The following is a 27,886-nucleotide window of genomic DNA, read 5'->3' as shown; positions in this document are numbered from 1 at the left end:
AAATAAGAGTAGGTTAAAAGTGAAAGGATGGAAAAATATACCGTATAAATAGTAACCAAAAGACAGCTACTGATAGCAGATAAAGTAGACTTTAAGTCAAGATCTGTTGCAAGGAGCAGAAAAAGTCACTATATACTGATAAAGGGGTCAATTCAACAAGAAGACATAACAATTATAAATATATAGGCACCTAACAGCAGAGCCCCAAAATATATGAAGCAAATACTGACAGATTTGAAAGCAAAAACAGATTATTCTACATTAATAGTAGGAAACTTCAATACACCACTGTTAATATTGGATAGAATATCCAGACAGAATATCAAAAGGAAATAGAAGACTTAGACCTACATAGATATATATAGAACACTTCATCTTACAGCAGCAGAATACACATTCTTCTCTAGTGCTCAGGAATCATTCTCCAGGATAGACAATATTTTAGGTCACAAAACAAGTCTCAATAGTTGCAGTAAAATTAAAATGTAATAAATCTTCTTCATCAAAATGGTTTGAAACTAGAAAATGCGAACATGGAATATTCACAAAGATGTGGAAATTAACACAATATTAAAAAACCAATGGGTCAAAATAGAAATCAAAGCAAAATTAGGATATATCTTGAGTTAATGAAATCAGATAAAAAAAATACAAAACTTATGTGATAAAGCAAGAGCAGTGATGAAAATGAAATTTATAGCTCTAAATGTTTACATTGGAAAAAAAGGAAGCTCTCAAATCAGAACCTAACCCCACACCTGGGGTATCTAGATAAAATAGAGCAAACTAAATGCACAAGCAAGCAGAAGGAAGGAAAGATTAGAGTGGGAAAATGAAATAGAGAATAAAAAAAAAACCAATAGAATAAACAAAACCAAAAGTTGGTTCTTTGAAAAGATCAATAATATCAACTAACCTTTAGCTAGACTGCAAAGAAAAAAAGAGAGAATGCAAATAACTAAAAAATGAGTTTACTACCAACTCCCCAGAAATAAAAATGAGTCTACGAGGATACTATGAACAACTCACTCAAGCAAATTAGATAACCAAGATGAAATGGACAACTTTCTAGAAGCACACAAACTCCTATACTGGTCAAGGAGAAAATAGAATATTTTACAGTAGATTTCAAGTAAAGAGATCAGTCATTAAAATCCTCCCAACAAAGAAAAGCCCTTAGATCAGATGGCTTCTCTGGAGAATTTTACCAAACATTACCAAAAGAATTTATACTAACCTGCTCAAACTCTTCCAAAATATTGAAGAAAAGGGAACACTCATTTTATGGAACCAAAATTATCCTAATACCAAATTTAGATAAAGATAGCTGTTTTAGTTTACTAGAGCTGCCAATGCAATATACCAGAAATGGGTTGGCTTTTAAAACAGGAATTTATTTGGGGTAAAATCTTATAGTTCTAAGACTGTGAAAATGTCCTGATTTGGACGTTTTGAAAATGTCCTTGATTTAGGCATCATCAGAGATGCTGTCTCATAAACTGCTGCCACATTGTGAGGCAAAATGGCAGCCAGTCTCTACCAAGGTCCCTGCTTTCCCTCCAGGCTCACCTTCTCCAGCTCAGCTGTGGGCAGTCAGGCATAGGGCAGGGCTGGTCTCTTCAGCTTTGAGCTGCTCCACTGGCGTAGCCTCTCAGGTGTCCACCATTTCCAGCCTCTGGCCTCTCTCTTGGCCTCTCTCTCAGCCTCTTGGGGTTTCTCCTGGCCTCTGTCTGATAGTTGATCCTGGAGTCCTCTTTTTTTTTTTTTTTTTAAAGATTTATTCCCCCGTTGGTAGTCTGCTCTCTGTGTCCATTTTCTGTGTGTTCTTCTGTGTCCGCTTGTATTCTCATCAGGCGGTACTGGGGATCTGTGTCTCTTTTTGTTGTGTCATCTTGCTGCATCAGCTCTGTGTGTGTGTGGCACCACTTCCGGGTGGGCTACAGTTTCATGCATGTGGCTCTCCTTGTGCAGGGGCCACTCCTTGCAAGGGGGGCACCCTTACGCAGGGGCATCCCTGCACAGGCTGGCACTCCTCGCACATAGCAGCACTGTGCATTGGCCAGCCCACCACATGAGCCAGGAGGCCCTGGGTATCAACCCTTGGACCTCCTATATGGCAGGCGGACACTCCATCTGTTGAGCCACATCTGCTTTCCCTGGAGTTCTCTTTAACACCAATGAATTATGTAGTTGAAAGTGGTGAAATGGGAAATTTTTGTATGTATATATGTTATTACAATAAAAATGTTAACTGGTCAGACATTTTGATCTTTGCTCTAACTGGCCTTTCTTATTTCTTTCAGGTGTTGGGAAAGGCGATGGAAGTGATTTGAAAGTGCAAATAATAATGCAGAAAATGACTGTCTTTTCCTGTTGTCTTTCCAATAACTGCAATGTAAGAGAAAGCATGTGAACTGGAATTTCTGGTGTTTGTTTTCAAGTTTTAAGTGAAATCATCATGTTAATACCCCCAAGCCATCACATCCAAAGTGACACCATGTTGTTTTCTGGTTGCCATCTAACTTAGTGTCACTGGGTTCAGATGCAAACCAGTGCTACATTAGCATCATTGTTCAAAATAGCTTTCCCTAGGCATCTCCAGAACAAATTTTTAAGTTCAGAATGTTCCTTTGCCTTTCACCATCCCACAAATGCTGAGTATGTTTCCAGGCATCTCTCAGGGATTTAGATTCCTGTATCTGGTCGTTTTTAGCCAATTCTCTTCTTCTTGGCAATTTTATCTTTCATTGTTTACCAGTGATTTTCAAATTTTAGTATGCATGAAAATCACTTAGGAGCTTGTGAAAATGTAATTCCTAGGTTGTATTCCCAAAAGAATGATTTGGGAAACCTGCAGTGGAGCCATAGCATGTTCCCTGTGATTCTAATTCAGATATTCTGTGGGATCATGCTATGAGAAACAGTGCAAGAGTGTGTAGCTTGGAGAAGAATCTCTTTACCCAAAGCAGTGGAAACTGGTGGTCAATATTTTGTTAAAATGTTAGTGAACTGCCTAAGATGAGACTTTTTCTGAACCAATAAATAAGAAAGCTCTCCTCATGTGTCTAAGAAATATAAACTTTAAAAGCTTTTTCTCAGGCTTTTGTCTCTAGTTCTCCTACTACCTTCCAACACTAGTCCTTTCTCTTCTTTTTGGCATGTCCTGAGGGAATTCACCCAGGTCTGACCCAGAGCTTTCTGTTCTTATCTCCACAGATGATCTCAGTCACACTCATCCATCCCCTGCTTTAAATTACCAATTGTTCTTTCATTCACTCAACAGATATTTATGAACACCCATTGGGTGCCTGGCAGTATGGCAAATTCAGGGGGCTACAAGGTTCACAGTCTCTTTGTCAGCAATTCAGATCTAATACTGGTCAATACAAATTTATCAAATGAGCTTTTCCTCTGCTTCTGCAAAAGGCATCGGTGTTCTGTCACTCAGGCCTTAACATTTGGTATTACCTTTGATTCAGTATTCACATTGACCCTGTAAATCCACGTAGTCACCAAATCCTGCTGATTATGCCTTTGAAAGCCCTCTTCACTCCATTTCTTTATATTCCCAATGCCCCCACCTGGCCAGGACCTTATATACTCATGCCTAGCTTTCTGCAGTGGTCTTCTTACTTTCTGTTGCTCTTTCTACCAGGCAGTTTATATAGTCCTGCAATATATATATATAGTCCTGCCACATCCTGAAATACTGTTTTCATTATGAAAAAACTACAATATAGAGCAGAAGACAAAACTACCTACATGGGCAAAGCCAGTTAACATATTTGGCTCAGTGTTCTCATCTGTAAAATAAACATCTCAAGTACTATGAGGATTAAATGGTATAATATATGTGAAGTTGCTTTTTGAATTATAAAGTACTAAACCAAAGTTTCATGTGGTAATTAAGAGGTCACTTTTCACATAGGAAATGCCCCACCATATTCTTCAGCAACTTCATGCTTATTTTCCTGACTCTTGAGCTCTCCAGATGTGGCCCTAGCATGGCTGAACTTATTTCTACCAGTAACTTCATCTGCAGAGTCCATTAGAAGTAAACTGGGTCCTCTCTGGCCCTTGGAACCCAACACTCTATTCTGCTTCACATTTTTGCTGATTATTTTCCCTTCCTATCTGGATTGGATTGTTTTATGTGCCTTTATTTACTCAAATCCTTCCATGCCCAGCCCAATTCCTACATCTTCTGTGTAGATGTCTCATCCTACACCTCCTGTTAACATCCCCAGAAATGTGCAACATCACACTCAATCTTCATCATACAGATTGGCACATTCTACTGTTGTTCTGTATGTGTACAGCTCCCAGAAGGCATCAAGTGTGCCTGCCACTTCTTTTTTTATATTTTTCACAGTGCCTAACATAGACCTTTCACATTGTGGTGCCATTATTATACAGGGTAAATAACAGAGAAAGACTCAGTATAGCTTCAAAGCTATTTAGTCCAGAAACTTGAGCTACCTTTGCTCCCCCAACCCACCAGTCTTCAATGAATGCTGCTTGTGATTCCATTCAACAAACAAGGTTTTTGATAAAAAAAAGATTATGCATTGCTTTTTGAAGAGCAGCTTTAGAATATAACTTCTTACTGTATTCTCAGAAGAGGTTCCAATGTGTGAAAATCGGGTCACACAAATTCAACAATATTTACTTAAATTCTAGTAGAAAATTGAATGCTCTATGTATTAGCCAGGGGTGCTGATGCAATATTCCAGAAATTGGTTGGTTTTTATAAAGGGTATTTATTTGGGGTAGGAGCTTACAGATAACCAGGCCATAAAGCATAAATTACTTCCCTCACCAAAGTCACTTTTCATGTGTTGGAACAAGATGGCTGCCAACATCTGTGAGGGTTCAGGCTTCCTGGGTTCCTCTCTTTCAGGGTTTTGCTTCTCTCTGGGTTCAAGGTTCCTTTCTTCCCAGGGCTTGCTTCTTCTTGGACTCAGGGTTCCTCTCTTCCTGAGGCTTGCTTCTCTTTCCTCTGAGCTTACTTCCCAGGGCTCCAGCTTAAGGCTTCCTACATCAAAACTCCAACATCAAAAACCCTCCACTCTGTCCTTTGCCATGCCTTTTATTAGGGCCATGTCCTAATGACGTGGCTCAAACTCAATCATGCCCAGTACACACCAGATTACAAACATAATCCACTATCTACTTTTGGAATTCATAACCATATCAAACTGCTACACTCTGCTTTTTAATAATGCCCCACCAAACCCCCAAACATGCTGGCCTTTTAAAAATTCAAACAACAGCGTTAACTCTACAGACATTTATTTATACATAAGGCACTATAAGATCAAGAGTTCTTAATAAACATAGGAAACAGAGGAAGCCTAAACTTACATCACTGTTAGACTTACTTATAATTACTGGTTTAATAGAGACTTCTATGTGTTCTTTCACAGATATTTCATGACCCTGAAACAGACAAAGTAATAATTGATCTACTGTACTGTCCAATTCTCTATGATGACGTGAAAGTGAAATTTTTCTCCTCTTCGGTGAGTAACCAAGGAACAACCTCTGTCATTGTTCTTGTCTGGTCTTTGGACTGATTTTCATTTGGGATTTCCTTTCCTACAGTTCCCATCATGGGAGCTAATAGGAAACAGTCAACCCCAAACCAGGGAGGGAGAAGAAAACAGTAAGTTAGATCTACCGTTGTTTTTTTTCCGCAAAAGAAGAACACATGCGATTTTTATTTTTGTACATTTTCTTCTTCTAAATCCTATAATTGACATGTATTAGCTTTAGAATAAGAAAAGATATTAAAATAACAAAGGTATGTTTTTTACTGCATAGCAGTGATCCACATTTTTGTTTTGTATTTTTAAAACACATTGTCCCACATGATGTATGAAATACTTTAATATGAGGGGAATTTTCCTTTCCTCTGAATTGATATATAACACATTATAAATAGAGTTTAATCCAATATTTAGTTTACAAAAAATGTCATCATTGACATTACTCTGAGTATTATTTATATTGACTAAATATATAAAATGTGTATCTATTATTGTTTGTAACAAATTTCTAAGCCTTACTAGGTTTTTTCCTATCAAAGTATCGCTCAGAACTGATAAGAGGTAACTATGGCGATCAGTGTAAATTTTATTTCCTGTGTCCTCCTTCATTCCCTTGTGGGACAGAATCTTTTGAGTAATGAAATGGTAGATGTGTTGAAGCAAGTGACCTGGATAATTGTCATGTTGGATGGATGCCACTTGAATTAGGGGGCTGGTAAGTGCCCCTCTAATGGGTGCCTCTCCAAGGGGCCTTGCTGACACCCAGGAAATGGAAATACTTCCAAAATTGTTAGGTGATTCTATCATTATCATTAATAAGGATGGTTAATTAGTCACTGTGGCTGTTCCTTATAGAAATGGGCATATGGGTGTAAATATGGGTATAAACAGGCATAGGTCCTTAGTAAGTTCTGTTTAGCACTATCTAAACCAGTTTAAAAGTCCAGTCCCCAAATTTCTAAATATCATGGGAAAAATTCACTTCTCTTAAAACCTACTTCATTGTGCTTTGTGTGTATTGTATTTTAGATTGTAGAGTGCTGCATATTTAATAACTACAGTTGATTGAGAAGTATGTAAATGCCCAAAAGAAGGAAACTTAATCCCCTTAGAATAATTGGCTCTTTGTATCAATTTTTCTCTGAAAAATAACCTTGTGTTCCTTTCATATATTTTTAGGATATTCCTAAATACTATGACAACTGCCCATTTTTCTTTTGGTTCCATACATCTTTTATACAAAATAACAGGTATGGCTATGATAATCCATTGGAAACAGCTTAATCTTTCAATGTATGAGTGTAAAGTGCACTGGCAAGTCTTCTGCTGATTGTTGTGGGAAAAAACCCTTGAGTCACCATTCTTCATTGTTTAATTCATCTTAATCTGGTTGTATTAGTCAGCCAAAATGGGTGCTGATGCAAAGTTCCAGAAAGCTGTTGGTTTTTATAAAGAATATTTATTTGAGGTAGAAGCTTACAGTTATAAGGCCCTCAAGAGTCCAACTCAAGGTTGCTTCCTTACCAAACTGTTGCCACATGTTGAAGCAAAATGGTGGCAATGTCTGTGAAGGTTCAGCCTAACTCTTCCTTCTTAAGGCTCTGTGGTCCCAGCCTCCTCTGAGCTCAGCTATAGGCTGGCATAAGGCTCATCTTTCTCCCCAGGGTTTGTTTCTCTCCGGGCTCAGTGGCTCTGCTCTCTTCACAAGGTCAGCTGTAGACTATCAGGCTCATCTCTTCCTGGGGCCTCTCCTGTGTCAATTGAGCTGTCTCTATTCCTATGTGTTCTTCTCCTTGTGTCTACTTCCATGTGAGAGTCTGTTTTATCTGCCCAAAGGAGCTGGGACTTGATGCTGAGTCCCACTATAATGACGTGGTTGGATAAAGCCCTCATCTTAACATAATTTAATCAGATGTCTCAGCTGAATCTAATACATTCAAAGGGTATCACACCCAGAGAAATAGACCAGTTTACAAACATAGTCAATATCTCTTTTTGGAATTCATAAATAATATCGACCTGCCACACAGGTTATTTAAAATATATAGCTATTCTAGAGACCCACTGTCACGTTATCCCCACAGTCCATGCCAATGGTATTCTGTTATAAATTATAAGGTATTATAGTCAAGTCTTGACTATAGTAATAAATCCCTCCAATGGAAGTTTAACTTAAGTTTGTTCAGTATCTAGCACATAGTAGGCACTTGTTAAGTATTGGTTAATTGATGAGTACCACCAAAGTCCATTTTAAAGTAAGGTGTGGTCTTGGGAGTTTCTAGCTAGTTCATAAGCTGATTGATAAACTTACATCTAGGGAAAAATTTATAAGGCACAATAAGTATATATGAAGAAAGCTAAAAATCATTAATAGTCTAACATGATTTTCTAGTAACTAAAGTGGGGATCTTTTTGTATAAAAGTAACTATTAGTTGGATAGGAAAACTGTTATTCCTGAGAACCTTCTACCATATCTGAAAACATTTTCCAGGTACATGTATTCCACCTTAAGGGATATTTGTTCTGTGGTGATGAAAAATGGAAAGACTGTTGGTATCACCATGCTATCCAATACAAAAGGAAAAAGTCATATTTTAAAAATCATTCTCTTTACATTTTAAGAAGTGATTACTAGTGTATGTGGTATGATTGATAGTTCTTACTACATACAATCCTAGCCTTTTCTTCAAATCTGAACTGAATCTGGTAACACCTCAAGTCCAGTAAGGCAACAGTAAATTTAACATCTGGTTTACATACTTATAATGCACACACATTTAATGTATTTTGATACAGTGAACTTTGGATTTGATGGACAAATTTCACCAGTTTTTTCCTGGATATATACAAATAAACTTTGACCCCTAACATGAGCAGAGTATCTCAAAGAGCAATGTCTGGGTGAAGCTTCAGTAGGTGCTACTCGAGTGATTACTGTAAAGGACACAGTTCTTTTTCCTTTACACCATGTTCATTTTGGAGAAGCAACCACTTAGGACACTTTTATTCTCACTTGTGTAGTTTTTAAAGATATTCTCTAACATTTTAATTTCCAAACTACTTGGAAAAGCTGGTATGACTGAAAATTGCAACCTCATGATTTAAAAGCTTATCAGTGTTTTATTTCTGGATTTTAATATACATCCAGTCTCTTCTGGATGATTTATAGGAATTTAGGTTGCTTTTTATACTGACATGCTTGTTATCGAAGATTATGATATTTTGCAACTCACTAGAGAGATGTAAGGAGCCAACTAATAATCAGAAAAGGGGCTGAGACTCTGATACAGCAAGCAAATCTATTTTTTTAAGTTCTAACAAGGGTGTCTCTACATGGCTTTTCGTTTAGCCCTAAAAATGTTTTTCTTCTATTTTCAGACTTTATCTTCCCAGAAATGAACTGGATAATCCCCATAAACCAAAAACATGGAAAATTTACAGTCAAGATTTTGCAGTGGAGTTGTATTTCGAATGAGATATAACCTAGTTACGTCATAGCTGTTTAGTTTCCCACCTAGCAAAGAATCATGTTTTCCCAAATCCATAGCTTCTAAGTTAGTTTCCTCTCTGATACACATTTATTTCTGTATATATACATAGGTACTTAAGGATTCCATTAAAAATATATATATAGGTAAAATTTCAATGCTGATTTTATTTCTTGGAAGAATATACTTCATATAAAGTTTTCACCTTTATTCAGATAAATTTGAAACACATTTCATTGGAACATTAGGTATTATTTTGAAAAACCTTAAAATAAGAGCTTTCATATTAAAATAATTATTTAAAAATTGTGATCCCCTCAAATACTGTGGGTTTCATTTTATTTATTTCATGGACATATATTCATTCCTTGATTTGTTTCACATTTGTAATTTCAGATTTATTAAAAAGCTCATTTCTAATTTCTTCTTCCACTTGATTTACAAACTATGTGTTAACCAACATCAGAGGTGCAGTAAAGATTAAATTTTAAACATTAAAGAAATGAGAAATGTTTCACACAAGTAGTTTCTTTCCCCCACCCCACATTTTCTGAGCACCAAACACCACATAGTAGGCTTACGTGATCCACTTCCTTTAATTACAACTTGTATCCCCGAGGAGGGTAAAAGGGTCTCAGTACACATGAAAGAGAAGCTTCTGTAACTTCTGCTTTTGTGTAACATCATAAATCAAGTATTTGCTCTTACCATACTCTCGATTTACTATGTTAAAATCCACCACCTGCTACTCCCAGTAGAGTGAATTGTTCACAACTGACTTCACCTGAGGTTTGGGGAACTTGGTGAAGGGAGGTCACCTCTTCATTACAAACACTGGTTAGTTAGTCCTACGTCCAAAGGGAATCATTTTCTCTTTGGTACTGGGCACTACTTTATTCTAAGTATCCTGCCACCATATTTTAAGGCCAAAATAGTCCTAGAAAATGGTTCTCATTTTTGGCTTTATGGAAATTATCCTCATTTGAGTGATTTTCCTTGTATTGGCAAAACTCTCAGCACTCTGGATGACGGTAACATGTCAAGTAATAAAACACAGAAAAACCATCTCTGCTACAACATAATAAACTCATTCCTGAAAAACCTCGCACTCCACTGAAGGCACCTGTTAAAAATCGAGTTTGTGGGAAAATAAAAGGGGAGGGTTGGGCCAAGTCACTCCACGTAAGCAACTTTGTAACCTGTGCACCAACAAAAACAACCCGGACCCGGGTGGCAGCTCAGAATGCCTAGAGGTTGCCACAGTGGTATTAAAGAAATGGAAGTACAGCCACCCTTGAGTAGGCAGGCTGGTGGCTGCTGCAGTAGCACAGATGGAAGATGAACTCAGAGCTAAGGCTGCCTTGATCACGGCAGGCACCTGCCCGAGCCCACCAGCCACAAAGCGGGGCAGCAGCCACACTCATATGTTCATTTAAAAATTTAAATACAGCCCCAAAAGGGTTCTAGCTAGCATTGCAGCAACCCACAGTCTTTTCCCTTTTTCGGGGAAAGTTATAATACTCCTTCCCCTATTGTGACTCCTCCCCTTGGAGGAAAAGATCATATAGAACATACTTTCAAGTTACTTCCATGTTATCATCATCATTCCCTGCAGTTTCTGTTAGAGAAACTATTATGGCAGAACAAGTTGTACCATCTCATTTCAAATGCATGCAGCAACATGAGGCTTACGTGAACTGAAAAGATATTAGCTGGCTTGGTGAAGAATAAGATCTATATTTTTCAATAGTGGCAACAAAAAGGAAAGAAAACCCCAATATTTACCTTAAGCATTTTGCTTTTTGAAACAAAGGAGGTTACAGTTGGGGTTTCCCTTTCCTAACCCTCCAATATGTATTAAAATTTCTGTCACACTATTCTGCTTTTGCTCATAAAATGTTTTTAGGGCCTGTTGGGTGCCACTTTCTTTGAATCCAATGTGACTTATTCTTTGAACAACTCGAGAAATTTACATCCTGATGTATGAGAATACTAGTTTTCTTAAATAGAATTGACTAACCTAGGATAGAATTATCCAAAACTTAGTAAAAGCAGTTCAACTATTTTATAAAAAACAGAGTGTCTTCCTGCGCAGCCAGTCACATCACATTCCGAGCCTGGCAGAGGGAGAGTGGTGGGCCGTACTTCACGACCGCAGAAGAGAAGAGGGGTTCCACCTGTCGCTTCCCGACGTGATCTGCCACATGGAACATTCACACCCCTCCAGTGCTCGGGTCTTAATAGGGATGTGAGCGCTTCAGCAGAAAAACTCTTAGTACACTCCAGTATTAGGTAAATAATTTAATGAAAGAATGCCCAAATTCCTTTAAACACAGTATTTCAAGTGACCGTATTTTTGTCTGAAGGGAACCTTGAGGATGGGTTAATGCTGACATTACTCACTGCCTAGTATAAGCACTAAATTCTATTTAGTCCTGTCTGAGAGGAAAGGGCATCACCTACGAGTCCTGCTGCTCAAAGTCTTAAAAGGGAACAAAGGCTTCTCTTGAAGGTTTGGCACTCTCTGTTCCCTGGAAGGGTTTCTGACTGGTAGAGGCAGAGGATAGTGAACAGTCCACGGTGGATCACCAGTTCCTAGATGGGCCAGTGGGAATCCTGTCCAGGTCAGGACTCAGAAACCAGAAGCTCAGAGCTGCTGTCAGCCACTGCATTTCCACTGAAGCTGGCAGCACAGCCCCTCCCCTCCAGCCCTTCCTCAGCAGAGGAGAAGTTCTTCTGGAGAGGGAAGAGAGGAAGTGGACACAGGTGAAGGCCAGGCTGCTTCCCAAAGGCCTGACACTCTAGGATACACCTAACAATAAAGTTAGAGCGAGGAACTAAATTGGCACTATTTGAGGTAAGCATGGGGCATCTTGGGACAATCCAGGATGCCTACTCCAAAACTTAAGAATATGGGAGCCACACCAGAATGCAGGTATGGTCCCCTTAAAAATGTAGATGGATATCTTGGCTCTACTTAAGGTCCCCTTAAAAAGTTTTTAAAAACTTTAACTGTTTAGTACAGTGCACATGATAAGTGGACTTTAAAATTAAAAGAGACTCTACATCTCCCATTGGTTAAGCAATCATTTACAATCATCTTCACAGACATGGTCAATGCTGGGTTTTTCTGTGATATTTGAGGTTAAACATGGAACCAAACTGTGTGTTTCACTCAACACATAACCATTCAAACTGCATGCACGTCTGCAGGTTTATGTAAAAGCCCTGATACAGCTATATTTGACCTTCCAGAGAAGGTACTTAGGGCTCCTGGCTCAGCCTGTATATTCTACCAAGGACAAAAACAACAATTTTTCTACTTCAGTACAATTATGGGCAAAAATTATATAATAGAAAATAGAGGTCTTTCCATAAAGTTTGAGATTTAGAAGAAGGGAAGACAAAAAACAAAATTCCCATGTAGCCAAAATAATTCCACATTGGTCTTGAACTCTGAACCCCTGAGATAACTGTAGTCCCTAAATGCATGTACTTGGATCCATGTTCGCCAGGACACTTCAGCATGCTTCCAACTGGCTCATCATCAACTTCCTGCTGTATTCATAGGCCAGAAACAGTGCCCCATTGGCAGGGAATGCGCGAATCATAGTAGGCTTCAGTCCAGAATATAAGGCTGTTATTCCTGCAAGACAAAAGGGTGACCAAAGACTTTAAGAAGAGCCTCCTTGGAGACAGGCTGCACAGCTGCACAGGTATTTTTATTTTTACACTTATAAATCCAGACCAATAGCACTGAGAACCACAAGGGTGGAAGGACTTATTTCTAGGTCTCTAAATGCACTAATGAAAACAACGTCAGGTCTCCCGATGTTTAGGTAACAGACAACAAAACTGGTGCCTGTCACCTCCTGGCTAACCTGATGGGGTAGCGCCGAGGCCCCTCACAGCCAGATGGAGGCAACTCTGGAGCAGAGGTGACAGCTTCACTGCCTCACAGGACACCACGGGTGTGGGAAGAGGCCTTTTTCTAGTATTAGCACTGGATTAGCATTAAGTGGAGAAACACCTGCATAGGCTTGTTCTAAAGATCAAAATTAGGGAAACGGACTTTGGCCCAGTGGTTAGGGCGTCCGTCTACCACATGGGAGGTTCGCGGTTCAAACCCCGGGCCTCCTTGACCCGTGTGGAGCTGGCCCATGCACAGTGCTGATGCGCTCAAGGAGTGCCCTGCCACGCAGGGGTGTCCCCTGCGTGGGGGAGCCCCACGTGCAAGGAGTGTGCCCGTGAGGAAAAGCCGCCCAGCATGAAAAGAAAGAGCAGCCTGCCCAGGAATGGTGCCACCCACACTTCCCGTGCCGCTGATGACAACAGAAGTGGACAAAGAAACAAGACGCAGCAAATAGACACCAAGAACAGACAACCAGGGGAGGGGGGGTATTAAATAAATAAATAAATCTTTAAAAATAAATAAATAAAGATCAAAAGTAGATAATGGAAGGGTAAGCTCTTTGTAAAACTATAAAGTCTTATGCAAATTAAAAGTGGGATTTGTACTAGTGATCTACCAGATGTTGGTGCTACTTGGGACATGAATTAAATAGTTTCTACATACTATTACTGTACTCTTTCTGAGATTGAAGGAGATAAGTTCACACCTCAGGTTTTAAGATATACACTGGATGCTGGAAGGACTTAGAAAATCCTTATCCTCTTACATAACTCTTAAAAATTGATGAAATTATTTTCAGAACTTGTTTAGCCCAGTTCAAATTCCCCAATTACTAGCATTAAGATTATTGTACCTGCTTCTAAATTCTGCACTTGTACTGTGAGAAATCATCTGATACAATCTATATTACATAAAGCAGGCCGTGCTAACCTCAAAGCATTGGTCCCTTAGTCAAATGCTATGTTTTCAAAAATTCCCTCCAGGCCATTTAGAACAATGCTTCCCAACAGGAGCCTGAGCCAGGGATTAGAAACAAGAACTTTAAACATTCTTCATAAGAATAGTGAAAGTAATCTAAAGAGAAGGATTTGGAAAGACAAGTGCACAAAGGCAGATTAATAAACACTGCTAAAAAAAGGATCCGAGGGAGGAGCACAGAGCAGTCACAAGTCTCACCGAAGCACAGCCAGGAGAGCAGCAAAAGGGCCATCTGCACACACACTCAGCTTCCGCAGTCAGACACTCACCTTCATTTTTCACCACACTTAGAAAGGTTCCGATGAATCCTGCCTGTTTTCCAGCCATGGAAAGAACCTGAATTCTGGATTTGATACAATCCACGGGGTATACAGCCAGCCAGAGGCAAATTCCACCAACTCCACCACTTAACATCAGAGGGACAGGGCCTAGAGAAGAAAAGAGCGGACAGTATTTTGTCTCCAGAGCAGATGCTGTGCTGCTGCCAGAGATCAACATAGTCATGGCTGCAGGCAGGTGAAATGAAACAGCTAATGCTAAGAAATGCAGTTCTCTGAGGACACTGTCAAAAGCCCTAACTACCGCCAGCTAAGGCTCCATCTGGTAGTTGACGTCCACCCCGGGGTCCTGCCAGGACACAAAGCCCTCGTGAGCACTCCCCTCACCCCCAGGGGGCTGGCCACGTAGGGACCGGCAGGCCCACAGGGCCGTCCCGCTCTACGTATTTTAACAGTGTCACCCTCACACCCCCATTCCTCCTTAACCATGAAAAATCAAAACTTTCTTTTTACAACAGTTAAGTCTGAGAGCTTGACTAACTCCTAAATTTAAGAAAAAAGAAACCCACTCATGTAAGCCAAACATTGCATACAGTTGTGTCAAACAGCTGAACAGCAGGAGTCAGAACTATACTTTCCACTTCTCACTATCAAAATTTATCACCAAGTTTTATTGCAAGATCATGTGTAGGTGACTTCCCCAAGGGGAAAGTAATCTCTGTATTTCTTCTTACCCTAAGACGGGCCCTGAACAAATGAACAGATGTTACTCCAAGACGCTTGGGAGGTAGTGCTCTGATCCCTGCTCTGGGGAACTTATGAGGCCCAGGGGGAAGGGTGCGAGCACTGGCCTACAGCCACATCGCTCTCCTGCATCGCAAAACCCCCCTCCAGGGGACCCCCAGAAGGGGGCACACGGTCCAGAGGAGGGGCAGCAGCCTTCCTAGTGGGAAGCAGATAATGTCAGAGGCAACAGCCGTCGCCCAAGTGCATTTACCTAGTTCATCTTTTGATCTCCCTGATGCAAAAAATGATCGGCTCAACCATAGCCACCAAAGAAGAAGAAATAGCCCGGAACTTCTCGAAGTAAAGTGCTGGAGAGACCATGGTAGAAGCCCAAGGGGCCATCCTTCCTAAGGATGCTCTTCACGACCGACCAGACTGTACTGGGAGGAAGCACAGGGAGGGACAGTTAGGGTGGGCGGGGGAGAGAAGACGATATGGGTGCACTGTGCCCAGCCCCGGGGACGCAGGCAGATGTGGTGCCGAGCAGCCGGGCACTCGAGAACGGAGGCTCCTGCTGCGGGAAGGAGAATCCCAGAGGTGTGGGTACTTACAGCAAGTTCTGCCTCTTAAACTATTCCACGGCAAGCAGATTCTATGAAAGTGGATGCATGTATTTCTAGAAGTCGTGGTCAGAGACGTTAAAGAGCTGAGAACCATTTTTTCAATAGTGCTCTAGCAAAAACTAGAATTTCAATAACGAGTTCTTTGAATGCAGCAAGAATAAAATAGTAGTGGATTTGCTCAGCCCTGTTCCTTCGATTCCTGTCTCCTCAAACTTTCTTTTGATCTGGGATGTTTTGAGGGGACTGGTCCAGGTGCTTGGGTGTGTTTTTGTTTTAGGGCAGAGGAATGAGCAAGAGAGTACAAGCTACTTGAAGGCAAGACCAAAGAGTCTAAGGAGTGAGGTGCAGCTCTGCAGGGCAGAGGCCCCAGAAGCCAGCTCTCGGTGATCTGGTCAGTGCCTCCCTCCTCCCCTTCTTGGAGGGCAGGCGGCTGGGCTCGGAGCGCTGAGGGGTCAGGGGAGAAAGGCCACATGCATTAACGGCGACGAGAACTTCAGGTCCTCCTGGCAGCACCGCCTCCACTGCACAGTGTGGAACGTAACAGCAATCCCACTCCACAATCGTGTGACCCCAGTCTTAACCCCAGAGCTCTGCAGACCAGTGTGGGGCTCAGCGATGCCAAGGATCCAAGTCATACTTTACATTTATACTTCTTGCAAGGCATCTATCTGCCTAAGCCCTTTGGATCTAAATACTCATTAAAAAAAAAATACTTCAACTATTTTGAAGGGACACGAAGGACCTTTCTGGGTGCTGTTTATGTTCTATTTCTCAGCCTGGGTCCTGACAACATAGGTAGTTCACCTGCAAATATTCACAGAGCTGCACACTTAGGATTTCTGCGCATATTCATGTTCCTCTCCTATTCATTTCAATTTAAAAGTTTCATAAATAACTTCTAGGCTATGAAAGATTCAAGCTGGTAGTACTGAAATGTCAAGGGTGCAAAAAATGTTCACTATCGCAAATGCCATTCTTGCTGAGAGGAGATTGATACCTCTAGAAACCATTTAGTGAATGGATTTCCCAGGAGACCCAAAAGGTTTCTAGGTAACCACAGCAATATCCAAGACCAGATGTCAGTCAGATGTCGAGGTGAAAAAGCAAATTTTGAGATTAATAAGGGTAATAAATTGCCCTTCAGTGATGAAATAAATTATATTGGGTCTCGACATATGCACCTTCACAGGGTAACCAGAATCTGGTTTTAAGACTGAATTAGAGAGAGCTTTGATCACTGAGAGTAGCAATGTTTGGAAGGGTTTTGGTGAATGTTTTCTGAACTCGGGTTCTCTGCAGTGGTGAGGGAGGAGGTAAAAGAAGATTCCACTAGATCTGGAATCTTCAGCCTGAAACACCATGTAAAACCTAGAATGGGCATCAAAAGTCATCTCAGAATCCAGCTGCACTTAGTGATGGCTCAGCTCCCGGACACGCGGTGGCTGCCGCTTAGAGACCGAGTTCGAAGCTAATTGCTACGGGCCTCCCAATGCAGGTGGGGACAGGACACAGCCAAGGGGCCTTCTCCACTTCCGGGCAGCGACCAGCTGCCTAGACGTTCTGGGGGGGCCAACCACCGCAGATAGTCCCTTTAGAAAACTGCTTCTGTGGAACAGAAGTTTGAAGCAGATCCATCTATTTCTACACCTGCCACTTAATTTTAGTGTAATAGAAAATGTAAAATAATTTCCAAGGCCCAGCATACAGAGGCCTCAGTGCCTGTGCCCGCACATGCTTACTTGTGGCTCTTGGCGATCTTTCCCGAAGCCTCCATCTCGTACATGGTCTGCAGGCGGCACTTGACGAGCTCGGTGGGACACAGCACCAGCGCCGCGAAGGCGGAGGCAAAGGAGCCGGCGGCAGCGTTCTGAAGGTCACTGGAAAGGACACGTGCAAGAGAGGCCAACTCCCGGCCAGCAGCCCCCACTCAGCCCCCACCATGCAGCAGCAGCCGCGGAGGGCGGCGGGGAGGAGGGGGTGCGCCACCACTCGCCAGGCACTCACACCCCGCTGCCCCGTCCAGGGATCCCGTAACCCCGCGGAGGTAAAGAGCGATGCCCAAGCTGCACAGCGGGGAAATGACACGTAGAGACGAGCTGTCATGGGCCCACAGCCCCGCAGCTTAAAGAAGTGGCAGTGCTGGGATTCAAACCCGGGCGGTCTGGCTGCTGCAAAACCCATGCTCTCTTTTTCAGATACAGTGGTATTAAAAAACAAACACCAACAGCGAGGAGGGGGAAACTGCCCGCAGTCCCAGCGCCCTTAGTTACTTAGACTCGGGGTGCGGGCCCCTAAGCTTCAGCCCAGCTAGGCTCTGAGGCCGCGTCTCCAGGCCCCAGGCCCAGCTGCAGCAGTGAGACTCGTAGCATTCCCCCGGGGGAGACCCAGGACGAAGGTTTAACCACCTGGGGCTGCACAGCGACACTCAGCCCGCAGCTTCCCGGCCTGGGCAACGCGGCAGGCGAGAAGGGGGTGGGGGTAGCAGCGGGGGGGCTCCAGGTAGAATGGCTGAGGATGCAAACAACACAAACACAAAACCAGCAGTGTGCCCTCCTCTCCTACGGCAGCATCCGCCAGTCGCTAGTGGGGCGCGCACATGGGGAGAAGCCAAGGAGAACTGCCAGGAAGGTCTGAGGGCCTCGGGGCTCAGGAGGAGCCCGGCCCGGCGCCAGCCTGCGTGGGGCGAGTCCTCGCCGCGCGGGAAGCCCTGCATGGCGCTCGGCAGGACCCCCGGCCCCCGCCGGGCCACACCGCGGTGTCCCGCGCTCTCTGGGACACCAGGGCCACCTCACTGGTTTCCACAGGCCGCGGGGCGGCGCCAGCCTCAGCTAGGGAGCCCCTGCCGACCTCCAGCCCAGGAGAGGCCTGGGATGGACCTACACGCCAGTGACCCCGAAGCCGGCCCAGCGCTGAGCCGGGCACGGGGTCAGGCCCGCGTGGCCCGCCTCCCGTCCCCGAGGGCCAGCCTGGCCGTGGAGGGGGCGCGCAGGGGTCGGCGCTGGCCCCACAGGCAGGCGCTCGGGCCCGCTGGCGCACTGCGGGTTTCTTCCGGTTTTAAGACCCTGCTTAAAGTATTCCCTTCGGTTTTAGAAAATTAACCACAAAAGCATTTAGCAGACAAGAGCCGGATAGACAAGAATGTTCACACGCAGCTTCGCAGCACTGAGGAGTTTCCCCGGTGCCATCCCGTCCTTCCTCCCCTCTCCTCTCTTTAGCTTGTCTGTTGAAACCAAAGCTGAGGCTGCCGCGCCTCCCCGCGGGCAGAGCCAGGCCGGGTCTCCCTGGGGACTCTCGGCCCTGCTGACAGGCAAGAGTCAGCGGGTCACGGAGCAGTCTGCGGGTCACGGAGCGGTTTGCGGCGTTGGCTGGAGGGAAGGTGGCGGTCAATAAAATGTAGATGTCTGAAAGGCCCAGGACAGGCTGGGACCGGCTCCGACTCTGGACAAGGCCACACACACCACGCCACAGCGAGGCCGATCAGATGTGCAGTGGACTTTGACTTTCCAGTAACTGCCTCATCTGGGGCTTCGCCAGACGCACCCCAGGTTCTGCGTGAAGCGGGGCTGCTGACGGGCGCAGTGGAAAAGCAATGGCACAGGGCAGAATTGTGTAAGAATCCTGTTTGTCACCCGCCCGATGCACGCACTTGCACACGCCTCCTTTCTAAGACCCTGGGCAGCCAAAGGTCAATGTTCAAGCCAGAGACAGACAAATATTTACAATATTCTTGCAGAAGCAACCCCGAGAGTCTCACTAGCAGTTCCCTTCACCGCTTCTGCTTATCTTTTCTCTGGATCTGAACCCTACAAAAAAAAAATTCCAGCGCCTCCACTGTGGCTTGATGGAAAGAATACTGGGAGGGGGCTCCAGGGCCCCCTCTCGTTACCAGGCTGGTCTTGAGCATGTCGGTATCTGCGCCTCAGTTTCCCCATGTGTAGCAACACCTGTTTTGCTGGGGACATGGTTAGGGCTAAAGACCACGATATACACGTCACACTGTGTGAACACTGAGGCAAGCAGGAATAAGCAGACTGTTGTGCAGCACGAAAAAGAAAAAGTGCCCATGCTCAAGGGGGGCGCTGAGCGAGGCAACATGAACAGGATGGCTTCTCTGCTGCAGGACGCGTGCCTCACCACCTAAACGGTACAGACACCCAGCAAAACCGGGCACCCAGGGATTCCCGCAGGGACACCGCGCAGAGCCGCCAACCGCTTCCCAGGCTCAGCCACCTGAGGACAGTGAAGAAACGCTGCTGGAAGGCACTCCTTCCCCGTGAGAAAAGCAACGTGCTCTGACTTTCCTTCATTCTGTTTTAACCTCAGAAAGGGAAACAGGGGAGCGGGCAGGCAGCCAGATCCCCAGTGGCTCTGCTCGAGCAAGAGGGCGAAGTGCGTGCTCCGCCAGCGTGGAGGGAGGGCTCTGCCTCCACCGTCTCATACTCCTGCCTTCTAAGGACAGGGGACGTGGACTGCAGGTCTCCTGGCGCAGGACAGCCTGTCCCTCGAGCAGGGAGCAGCTCCTCCCGCTCGGCTCCTGGGTGCTCCCCACGGGGCTGCACGGCCTCCCGGCTGGTCCTGCGCACTGCCGCGCCCTCAGCTCACATGCTGGGTGCGGGCACCCAGGGCCAGCCTTCTCCTCTACCTGCACCCTCCTCCGGCCAAGCGCATCCTGTCCCGTACCTGTGAAATACATGTGTCCCCAGCATGACAGAATCCCTGCCTAGGAAAGGGCACGTCCTTAGACCTCTAGGCACTTCCAGACAACACGTCTGTAAAAGGAACCTATGCGTATCTCAGAAGACCTGTAACTGCAGGAGGGCTTCAAACGCCTCCACAACAGCCAGGGGGGCTGCCCTTGCAACCACAGAGCTGACGAGATTATTTTAAAGGATTCAAAAACAAGTCAGTGTTCAAAGCCGGGACAAATACACATTCCAGTGGTTTCTGAATTCCTTTTAGTCTCAGTCTAATGCATACCAAGGAAGACCAAGTATAAGACGACGTTTGATGTTTGGGGCAGACTCAGCCAAAGAAAGAGTGTGCTAACCTGAATCTTCTCAGATGCTTCTGCTCCTTCTCAAACTCACGTAGCTCAGACAACCTCGCCCAATACCCTGCATTTTGATGGCGATGTGGAACCCAAACCTTGGGTCTCAAGCTCTGGCCTTAGGCCAGCACTTCTGCTCCCAAGGCAGCCCTGTGACAGCACTGAAATAGCATTCTCCTGAAGAACAAATACCAGAACGCGTGTGTAGTTCTCAATGGTGAATTGTGGGCGATTTCCCTTTTGTGTAATACAAACATGTTTTCCAAGTTTTAGAAAATGGTTATTTTTAAAAAGAAAATGATCTTCCTCATAAGATGTTACAAAAAGCTTGATGGTGGGCATTGAATCATGTCCCCCACAAGAGGCCTAGTCAAGTCTCAATCCATGGACCTGGGGTGTGAACCCATTTGTAAGAAGATCTCTGAGATATTATCAGTTCACTTGTGAAGAGGACCTTCCAAGGCCCTTTTACATGAAGCCACATTGCATCAGGGTGGGCTGCAATCCACACTGGCGAAGGAGAGGAAATACTGTCCTATTTTGTTTTATTGCGTTTTACTTTATTATGCCTCAGAGACTGTGCTTCTTACAAAATTTTTTAAGGTTTATGGCAACCCTGCACCGAGCAAGTCTACCAGCACCATTTTTTCCAACCAGCACGTGCTCTCTTCCTGTCTCTTGCATTTCAACTAAGGTATATACACTATACACTGTTCTTTAGGCATAACGCCATCTCACACTAACAGAGAACAGTAGTGTGCAAACACAACTTTTCCATGCAGTGGGAAAGAAAAGCATTCATGTGGCTCGCCTCACTGTGGTCCAAAACTGAACCCACAGGATGAGCTGGCAGGCCGTACAGACGGAGAAGGACGGAGCGGAGGACAAGACAGCAGAGCAGAGGGACAAGGCGGCGGAGGCGAGCGACCCGAGGACCGCGGGCGCCGGGGAAACGCCCGTGCCGACGCTGCCCGTGGCCCTCGGCCCCCTGCTGAGGGACCCCGGCTGCCCACCCCCAGCCGACCTTCGAGTGTCTGTCCCAGGCGCCCCAGCGCCCTGAGCCCCTCCCCGCCGCCCGTGTTTCCCGCAGCGGCGCGGGTGCCCCTGCTCACCTCAGCCTGGCCTGCTGGTCCAGTCCCACCACCTTCCTCACGACCTGCTGGCAGAAGCCGTAGCACATGAAGAGCACGGAGTTCTCGGCGATGTTGGCGATGAGCGCCGGGCTGGTGCCCTTGTAGAAGCCGCAGAAGCCCACCTGGGCGTAGGTCCTGAAGCAGCAGTCGGCGAGGCCCCGGTACAGGTCGGGGAACGTCTGCATCTTCACCTTCATGGTGTCGAACGGCTGCCCGGTCAGCACGCACGCCGTGCCCCCTGCCGCCCGAAACACAGGACGCGCTGAGCCCTGGAGTGCCGCCCTCACCTGCGCCTAGCCGCCCCGCGCGGCCCTGGAGTGTCCCCCTGACCTGCGCTGAGCCGCCCCGCGCGGCCCTGGAGTGCCGCCCTCACCTGCACCAAGCTGCCCTGTGCGGCCCTGGAGTGCCGCCCTCACCTGCGCTGAGCTGCCCTGCGCGGCCCTGGAGTGCCGCCCTCACCTGCGCTGAGCGCCCCGCGCGGCCCTGGAGTGCCGCCTTCACCTGCGCTGAGCTGCCCTGCGCGGCCCTGGAGTGCTGCCCTCACCTGCGCTGAGCGCCCCGTGCGGCCCTGGAGTGCCGCCCTCACCTGTGCTGAATGTCCCGCGTGGCTCTGGAGTGCTGTCCTCACCTGCGCACGGCTGCCCCATGTGGCCCTGGAGTACTGCCCTCACCTGTGCTGAGCGCCCCGCGCGGCCCTGGAGTGCCGCCCTCACCTGTGCTGAATGCCCCGCGTGGCTCTGGAGTGCTGTCCTCACCTGCGCACGGCTGCCCCATGTGGCCCTGGAGTGCCGCCCTCACCTGCGCTGAGCGCCCCGCGCGGCCCTGGAGTGCTGTCCTCACCTGCACATGGCCGTCCCGCCATCCCCGGGGAAGGGGCAGGCGGCGCCCAAGGCTTGCTGCCGTGGCCGGTCACTTGACCCCTTGCCCACACCTTCCACCCGAGTCCAGTCAGCGGCGTGCGGTGGGCCCCGAGGTGGCCACCCGGGCCCGGCGCTGAGGAGCGCCAGGAGGGGCAGGCGTGTGGGACGCAGAGGCCCCGCGCCACGGCAGTCGGCCGCTCTGCGACCCTGGGCGAGTGGGGCCACTCCCAGCCGCCCTCGCCTGCGCCTGCTGCACAATACAGGGGAGGAAGAGAAGCCCCTGTGTGTGACAGGCCGCCCAGAGAGAGGGGAGGGGAGGGTCTCCTAGAGTTCATCTCCGCCTAAGCACACGCCTCGGAACTGAAGACCATCAGGAAAATAACCGATGAAGACAAACAAGGAGCCTGGCTAATCAGTCCCTGAAGAGCTAAATCTGAGACCTGTGAAACAAACCTTACCAATTAGGGATTTGTATTGAGAGAGGGTAGACGGTAATTTGCCTTTGCTCTGCATGAATGGTGCATTTACATGGCTTTACGCCACTAGAGTGTTTAAATACAGCAAAATCTAAGTTGCATTCACGTCATAAAAAGCCTGAAATGCGCTGCCTTGCCTTGGCCTGCGTCGGGCATTTCCTGCTGGCATCAGGAAAGACAGGACCTCAAACGAGGCTATCTGGCATGCCACCAAAACTGACGGAAGGCTTAGGCTCTCCCTGAGACTGAGAGGACGAGGGATTTAGGAAATGCAGCGTCCTAACTTGCACCCACGCACAGGTCCTGCAGACGTGGGAAGACAGACGGGGCCTCACACCCCCACTGCGAAGGAGGAGAGCCGGCGACTGCCCGAGGGGCACGAGCCGCCCAGCAGCTCTCCTGTGGGAGGGACTGTCCCCGTGCACCAGAGCAGGAGGAAAACTTACAAGAGTACCAGAAACTAAGGGCCGGCACGTGTCAGTGCCCGCACGCCCCACGCCGCTGCTTCCAGAAGCACGCCCACCGCCGCGCCTCGCATCCCAGACCCAACAGCACTGCCGCGATTTAGATCATACAAGTCGCTAGGAGCTGCCAAGGCGGCACCCAGGGAGCCCACGCCCACGTGCCTTCCGGGAACAGGGCCGCTCCTTCAAGCCTCAGTGCAGCTCTTAACCCTGGCAGCGACGGCCTGGAGGACACATCGTCCCCCCAAGGCGAGGCTCGCGGAGGTGGGGAAACCGAAACCATCTCCCATTGCGGGGACAGACCGCAGCCGGAGAGAACACGTGCAGGCGAAGGGCGTCCGGGCGGGCCACCGGCCCTCCTGCTGGGGTGTGGGGACCTCGGCTGGCAGCCAGGGCCCGCGGAGGGCGCCCACCGACCGAGCTGCTCTCTGGGCCGCGCTGTGGTCTCAGGCCTGCCTCGGTACCCCACTTTGGCCAACCTCCGGTTCATGGAAAAATACTCTGTTCTTCTCTTTTTGCAAGTCCAGGGGATGACAGGTGAGGGGTGGGACATGCGATCTGCTGACCCAGGAGGGCCGAGGGGATGAAAGAATGTTGGGAAATACACGGCTGACCTTCCCAGTCCTGGGCGGCTGCACCCAGTGGGTGCTGGGGTGGGGAAACAGCATTCCTGTCCTCTAGCCTCAAGGTGACACGGGATCTGAGGAACCCGATGACCACCGTGCCCTTCCAATCCCATCACTCTGTCTTGCTTCCTCCTGTCCCTGCCACTTCAAGGGGAGCTTTCTAAGGAGACTTGGGCCCGCAGGGAGCCTCGGGGCCTGCCCAGCGGCCTGCGCTGGGGCAGCTGCCGTCTGCCCTTGGCCTGGCCGAGGCCCCCCAAGGCCTAACACCAGGGCTGCGGTCTTGGGCTGAGGCCCCAGCTGGGAAGAGGCCGTCTCATGTCCGTCTCCTCTACCAAAGACTTTTCTGGAGCGCCGCCTCTCTCCCGGGCAGTGCTACAGCAGTGCACGGTATCCCCCCAGAGGAGACCTGGCCTGGTGTTGTTCGTGTCCTCCGGAGGCACTGAGGACAGCGCCCCACGTCACTCAGCCCCCCACGTCACTCAGCCCCGTGACTGCATCCCCGGGTCGATTTCCAGCTGTACACGGGGTGTCCGCACCGCTGCCCGGCTCATGAAGCTCTAGCAGGACGGGTCCCCCTTCTCCTGCCCGGCTCTGAGCACTGCCGCTGAGCCTCTCTGGGGTCAGGGCACGGCCTTTCCCGGGGGACAGGAACACAGGCAGGACTTCTTGGGGTTACCTGCGGCGCCCTCTGTGAGGTCGATGGCAGCCTGGAGAGCAGGATGGGACTTCATGTCGGCCGCTCGCCGCTGGTTTCCAGGGAAGAGAACTCTCCGGAGCTAGGACGGGCGCCTCATTTCCTGGGAGCAGGCCAGAGTCCACCGTTAGTCTGCGGCCTCGGCAGTCCGAGCCGCTGCCGGACTCCGAGCCGGGCTGTCCGTTCTGCAGACTGCTCCCAAGGGGGACCCACTCCTCTTCCGCCCTCCCACCGTCACCACCTCCCCCAGGAAGCTCACGCATGGAAAACCTACCGAGAGCCAAAGCGCGAGCCATCAGCGGCACCCGAGCCAACCTTTCTGAAGACGTTGGCAACGAGCCCAAATAACAACCCAAGCACAGGTGCCCCGAGCCGCACACCAGCTTCTCAGAGACGGAGCGGGCCTGTCGTCCATGGGCTGAGGGGTCCCGCACACACAGGCCGCCACGCCTCGGAGGGTCACAGCACAGCATGTGTGGACAGGCGCTCGCGGGCAGCAGAGCCCAGCATGGACGCCCCCCACCATGAGGGAGGCCCCTGGGGTCCTCGCCTGTTCAAGGCGAGCATTAAAAACATTCTCATCATGATATGCAGGCACTCGCCGTGAGCACACGGGCTTGTCAGGGTGAGGATGAACTGGAACACGCACGTACAGCAGCAGGCAGGGGCCTGGAGCCAGGAGGCCAGTCGCCCTCGCCACAGCCTGGGCCCGCACGCCTCAAACTTACACGTGCCCACACCTGGGCTCTTGTTAGAGAGCAGATGCCCACCCGTATGCGGCCGCTGGGGGGCCGGAGACCCTGGTGTCTAACAACTCCCCGCTGACGCCGACGCTGTCTGTCCCACTTTAAGAAGCCTCATCTGGGAGGGCGGACTTGGCTCAACGGACAGAGTGTCCGTCTACCACATGGGAGGGCTGCGGTTCAAACCCCGGGCCTCCTTGACCCGTGTGCAGCTGGCCCATGCGCAGTGCTGATGCGCGCAAGGAGTGCCCTGCCACGCAGGGGTGTCCTCCGCGTAGGGGAGCCCCATGTGCAAGGAGTGCACCCGTAAGGAGAGCCACCCACTGCAAAAGAAAGTGCAGCCTGCCCAGGAATGGCGCCGCACACACAGAGAGCTGACACAGCAAGATGACACAACAAAAAGAGGCACAGATTCCTGTGCCGCTGACAACAACAGAAGCGGACAAAGAAGACACAGCAAATAGACACAGAGAACAGACAACTGTGGAGGGGGGGGGAGGGGGTAAGGGGAGAGAAATAAATAAAAATAAATCTTAAAAAAAAAAAGAAGCCGCATCTGGTCCACCGTGTCCCAAATCTGCTTGATCAGAACCTTGGGGGCATGTGTTAAATGTTCAAAGTACCAGGCCTCTCTCTTGGCCTGGGAAGTTCGGGAAAACTAGAGTCTATTCTCTGACCTTTACACAAAAAAACATTTCTGAGACATGTACTTAATACATACTGACTAGGGGAAAAGGTGATCACATAGGAGGTTAAATGTCGGCAGAAAATGATCTCAGCCACCAAGCTGGTTTAACCCCTTAAATCAGCTCGCCAATGAGCAGACACCAGGAATCCTTCCCTCTTCATGAAAAGAATTTAAAACCAGCGGCAACGACCAAAGCACGGTACTTAATAAAACAACTAAGAAGTACAAGAGATCTGCTCGGGGTCGGCCTGGAGAGGCAGAGCCTACTACCAAATTGATGAGCACTCAGAGGAGGAGAGCCGAATCCTAACTCTAGCTCCTCCTCCTGCAGATGGGAAAGAAAATGGCTTGTCCAAGGTGGCACGAGGCCACACAACTAGATGGTGGCCGAGAGGATCAGCTCAAGTCCTGTCTTTCTGGTCTATTCCTACCAACCTACGGCTCGAAAATATTCCAAGCTGGCCAAAAAGGAAAACCACCCACCCCTGCATCTGGGGGGGGGGGGGGGGGGCGGAATCTGAGGCAACTGAAGAGACAGGGCACGCGCGTGGGGACTCAGGAAAACATCAGCAGGGTCACTCCTTTCGGTCTTGAAACTTCTTTCTTAACTTGGCAGGAAAGAACGGCATAAAAGTACATCTGATCCTACTCTATCAATGCAAATGCAACCCCTTTAAGAAAGCCAGACTTAAAACACTAAAATCTACACTAACTCTTCCTATAACTGGTCATTAGGATCGAGAACAGTGACGGGCACTAACAGACTAACTCAGTTCATTGAAGTTTTACATAACTGTAGCTGGGAGAAGCCCGGAGCCCAGGAAGCAAGGCGATCAGCGAGACTAAAACTGATCTATGAACTTTCCGCACCACGTGGACGAGGAAAAGGGCAGCTTTGGCGAACCCTCTGGCCCTCTTTCAAAATATACCCCGGTCTGACCTCAGGAGCTACAGAAATAACCCCTTTCTCGTTCCTTGGGAAAATGAGTTTCTCGGATGTGGGAATCCCACGAGGCCACGTTTTCGGGAAGGGACGAGAACCGCCGCGGGAAGCTTCCAGTTGGAATCTAAGCCCTCGGGGCCCCGGCGCGGGACCGAGCGGCTCCGGCCGCACGAGGCGCCCCCCGCAGGCCTCACTCGCCGCCGGGGGCTAAGAGCTACCCAGAGGCTTCTCAACTCTCTCTTGCCGGCTCTCCGCGCCCCTGCCCCACGGGCCCCTGCCCCGCAGCCCGCGCGGCCTTCCTCCCAGAGGCCGGGTGCCCGGCAGGGCGCCCCGAGCAGGCCCGGCCCGCGGCCCGGCCCCGTCTCCCCAGCCCCGGGCCTGGGAAGGTCCCGCCGCCCGGGAGCGTGGCTCCGCCGCCCCCGGCCCCGACCCCCGCGGCGCGCCCGGGCTGCGCTCACCACCTCGGCAGCGCCTGCGTGGCTCCGCCTCGCTCCGCCGCCGCCTCTCGCTTCTCGCCGGCCTTGGGTCCGCAGTACCCGCGCCCCGCCCCCCGCCCGCCCCGCGCCCCGCGCCCCGCGCCCCGCCCGCCCCGCGCCCCGCCCCGCGCCCCGCCCCGCGCCCCGCCCCGCGCCCCGCCCCGCGCCCGCCCCGCGCCC

The 27,886-nt window shown here is 48.5% G+C and overlaps 2 protein-coding genes across 2 annotated transcripts in view; one reads left to right on the top strand and one right to left on the bottom strand.

The window, feature by feature from the left end:
* LOC101427048 (phosphatidylinositol 3,4,5-trisphosphate 3-phosphatase TPTE2-like) overlaps positions 1-9,190 on the top strand; it is a 109,610-nt gene extending 100,420 nt beyond the window's left edge. The window contains exons 14-17 of the mRNA XM_058276680.2: positions 2,304-2,395; positions 5,427-5,522; positions 6,729-6,799; positions 8,929-9,190. Of these exons, the coding sequence (XP_058132663.2) occupies positions 2,304-2,395; positions 5,427-5,522; positions 6,729-6,799; positions 8,929-9,025 (356 nt within the window). The 3' untranslated portion in view covers positions 9,026-9,190. The remainder of the gene's footprint in view (positions 1-2,303; positions 2,396-5,426; positions 5,523-6,728; positions 6,800-8,928) is intronic.
* A 2,134-nt stretch (positions 9,191-11,324) lies between these two features.
* LOC101413697 (mitochondrial ornithine transporter 1-like) lies at positions 11,325-27,441 on the bottom strand. Its single transcript, XM_058276679.2, is given in 8 exon segments — positions 11,325-12,684; positions 14,199-14,357; positions 15,205-15,252; positions 15,255-15,373; positions 17,296-17,433; positions 21,716-21,974; positions 24,839-24,959; positions 25,131-27,441. Coding segments are annotated over 7 exon segments (903 nt in total). The 5' UTR covers positions 24,894-24,959; positions 25,131-27,441; the 3' UTR covers positions 11,325-12,559.
* Between the last annotated feature and the right edge of the window lie 445 nt (positions 27,442-27,886).

This window comes from Dasypus novemcinctus, chromosome 15 (assembly GCF_030445035.2).
Source record: "Dasypus novemcinctus isolate mDasNov1 chromosome 15, mDasNov1.1.hap2, whole genome shotgun sequence".
Lineage (NCBI taxonomy): Eukaryota > Metazoa > Chordata > Mammalia > Cingulata > Dasypodidae > Dasypus > Dasypus novemcinctus.
The sequence above is the reverse complement of the archived record's forward strand: the minus strand, read 5'-3'. Positions and strand labels throughout refer to the sequence as shown.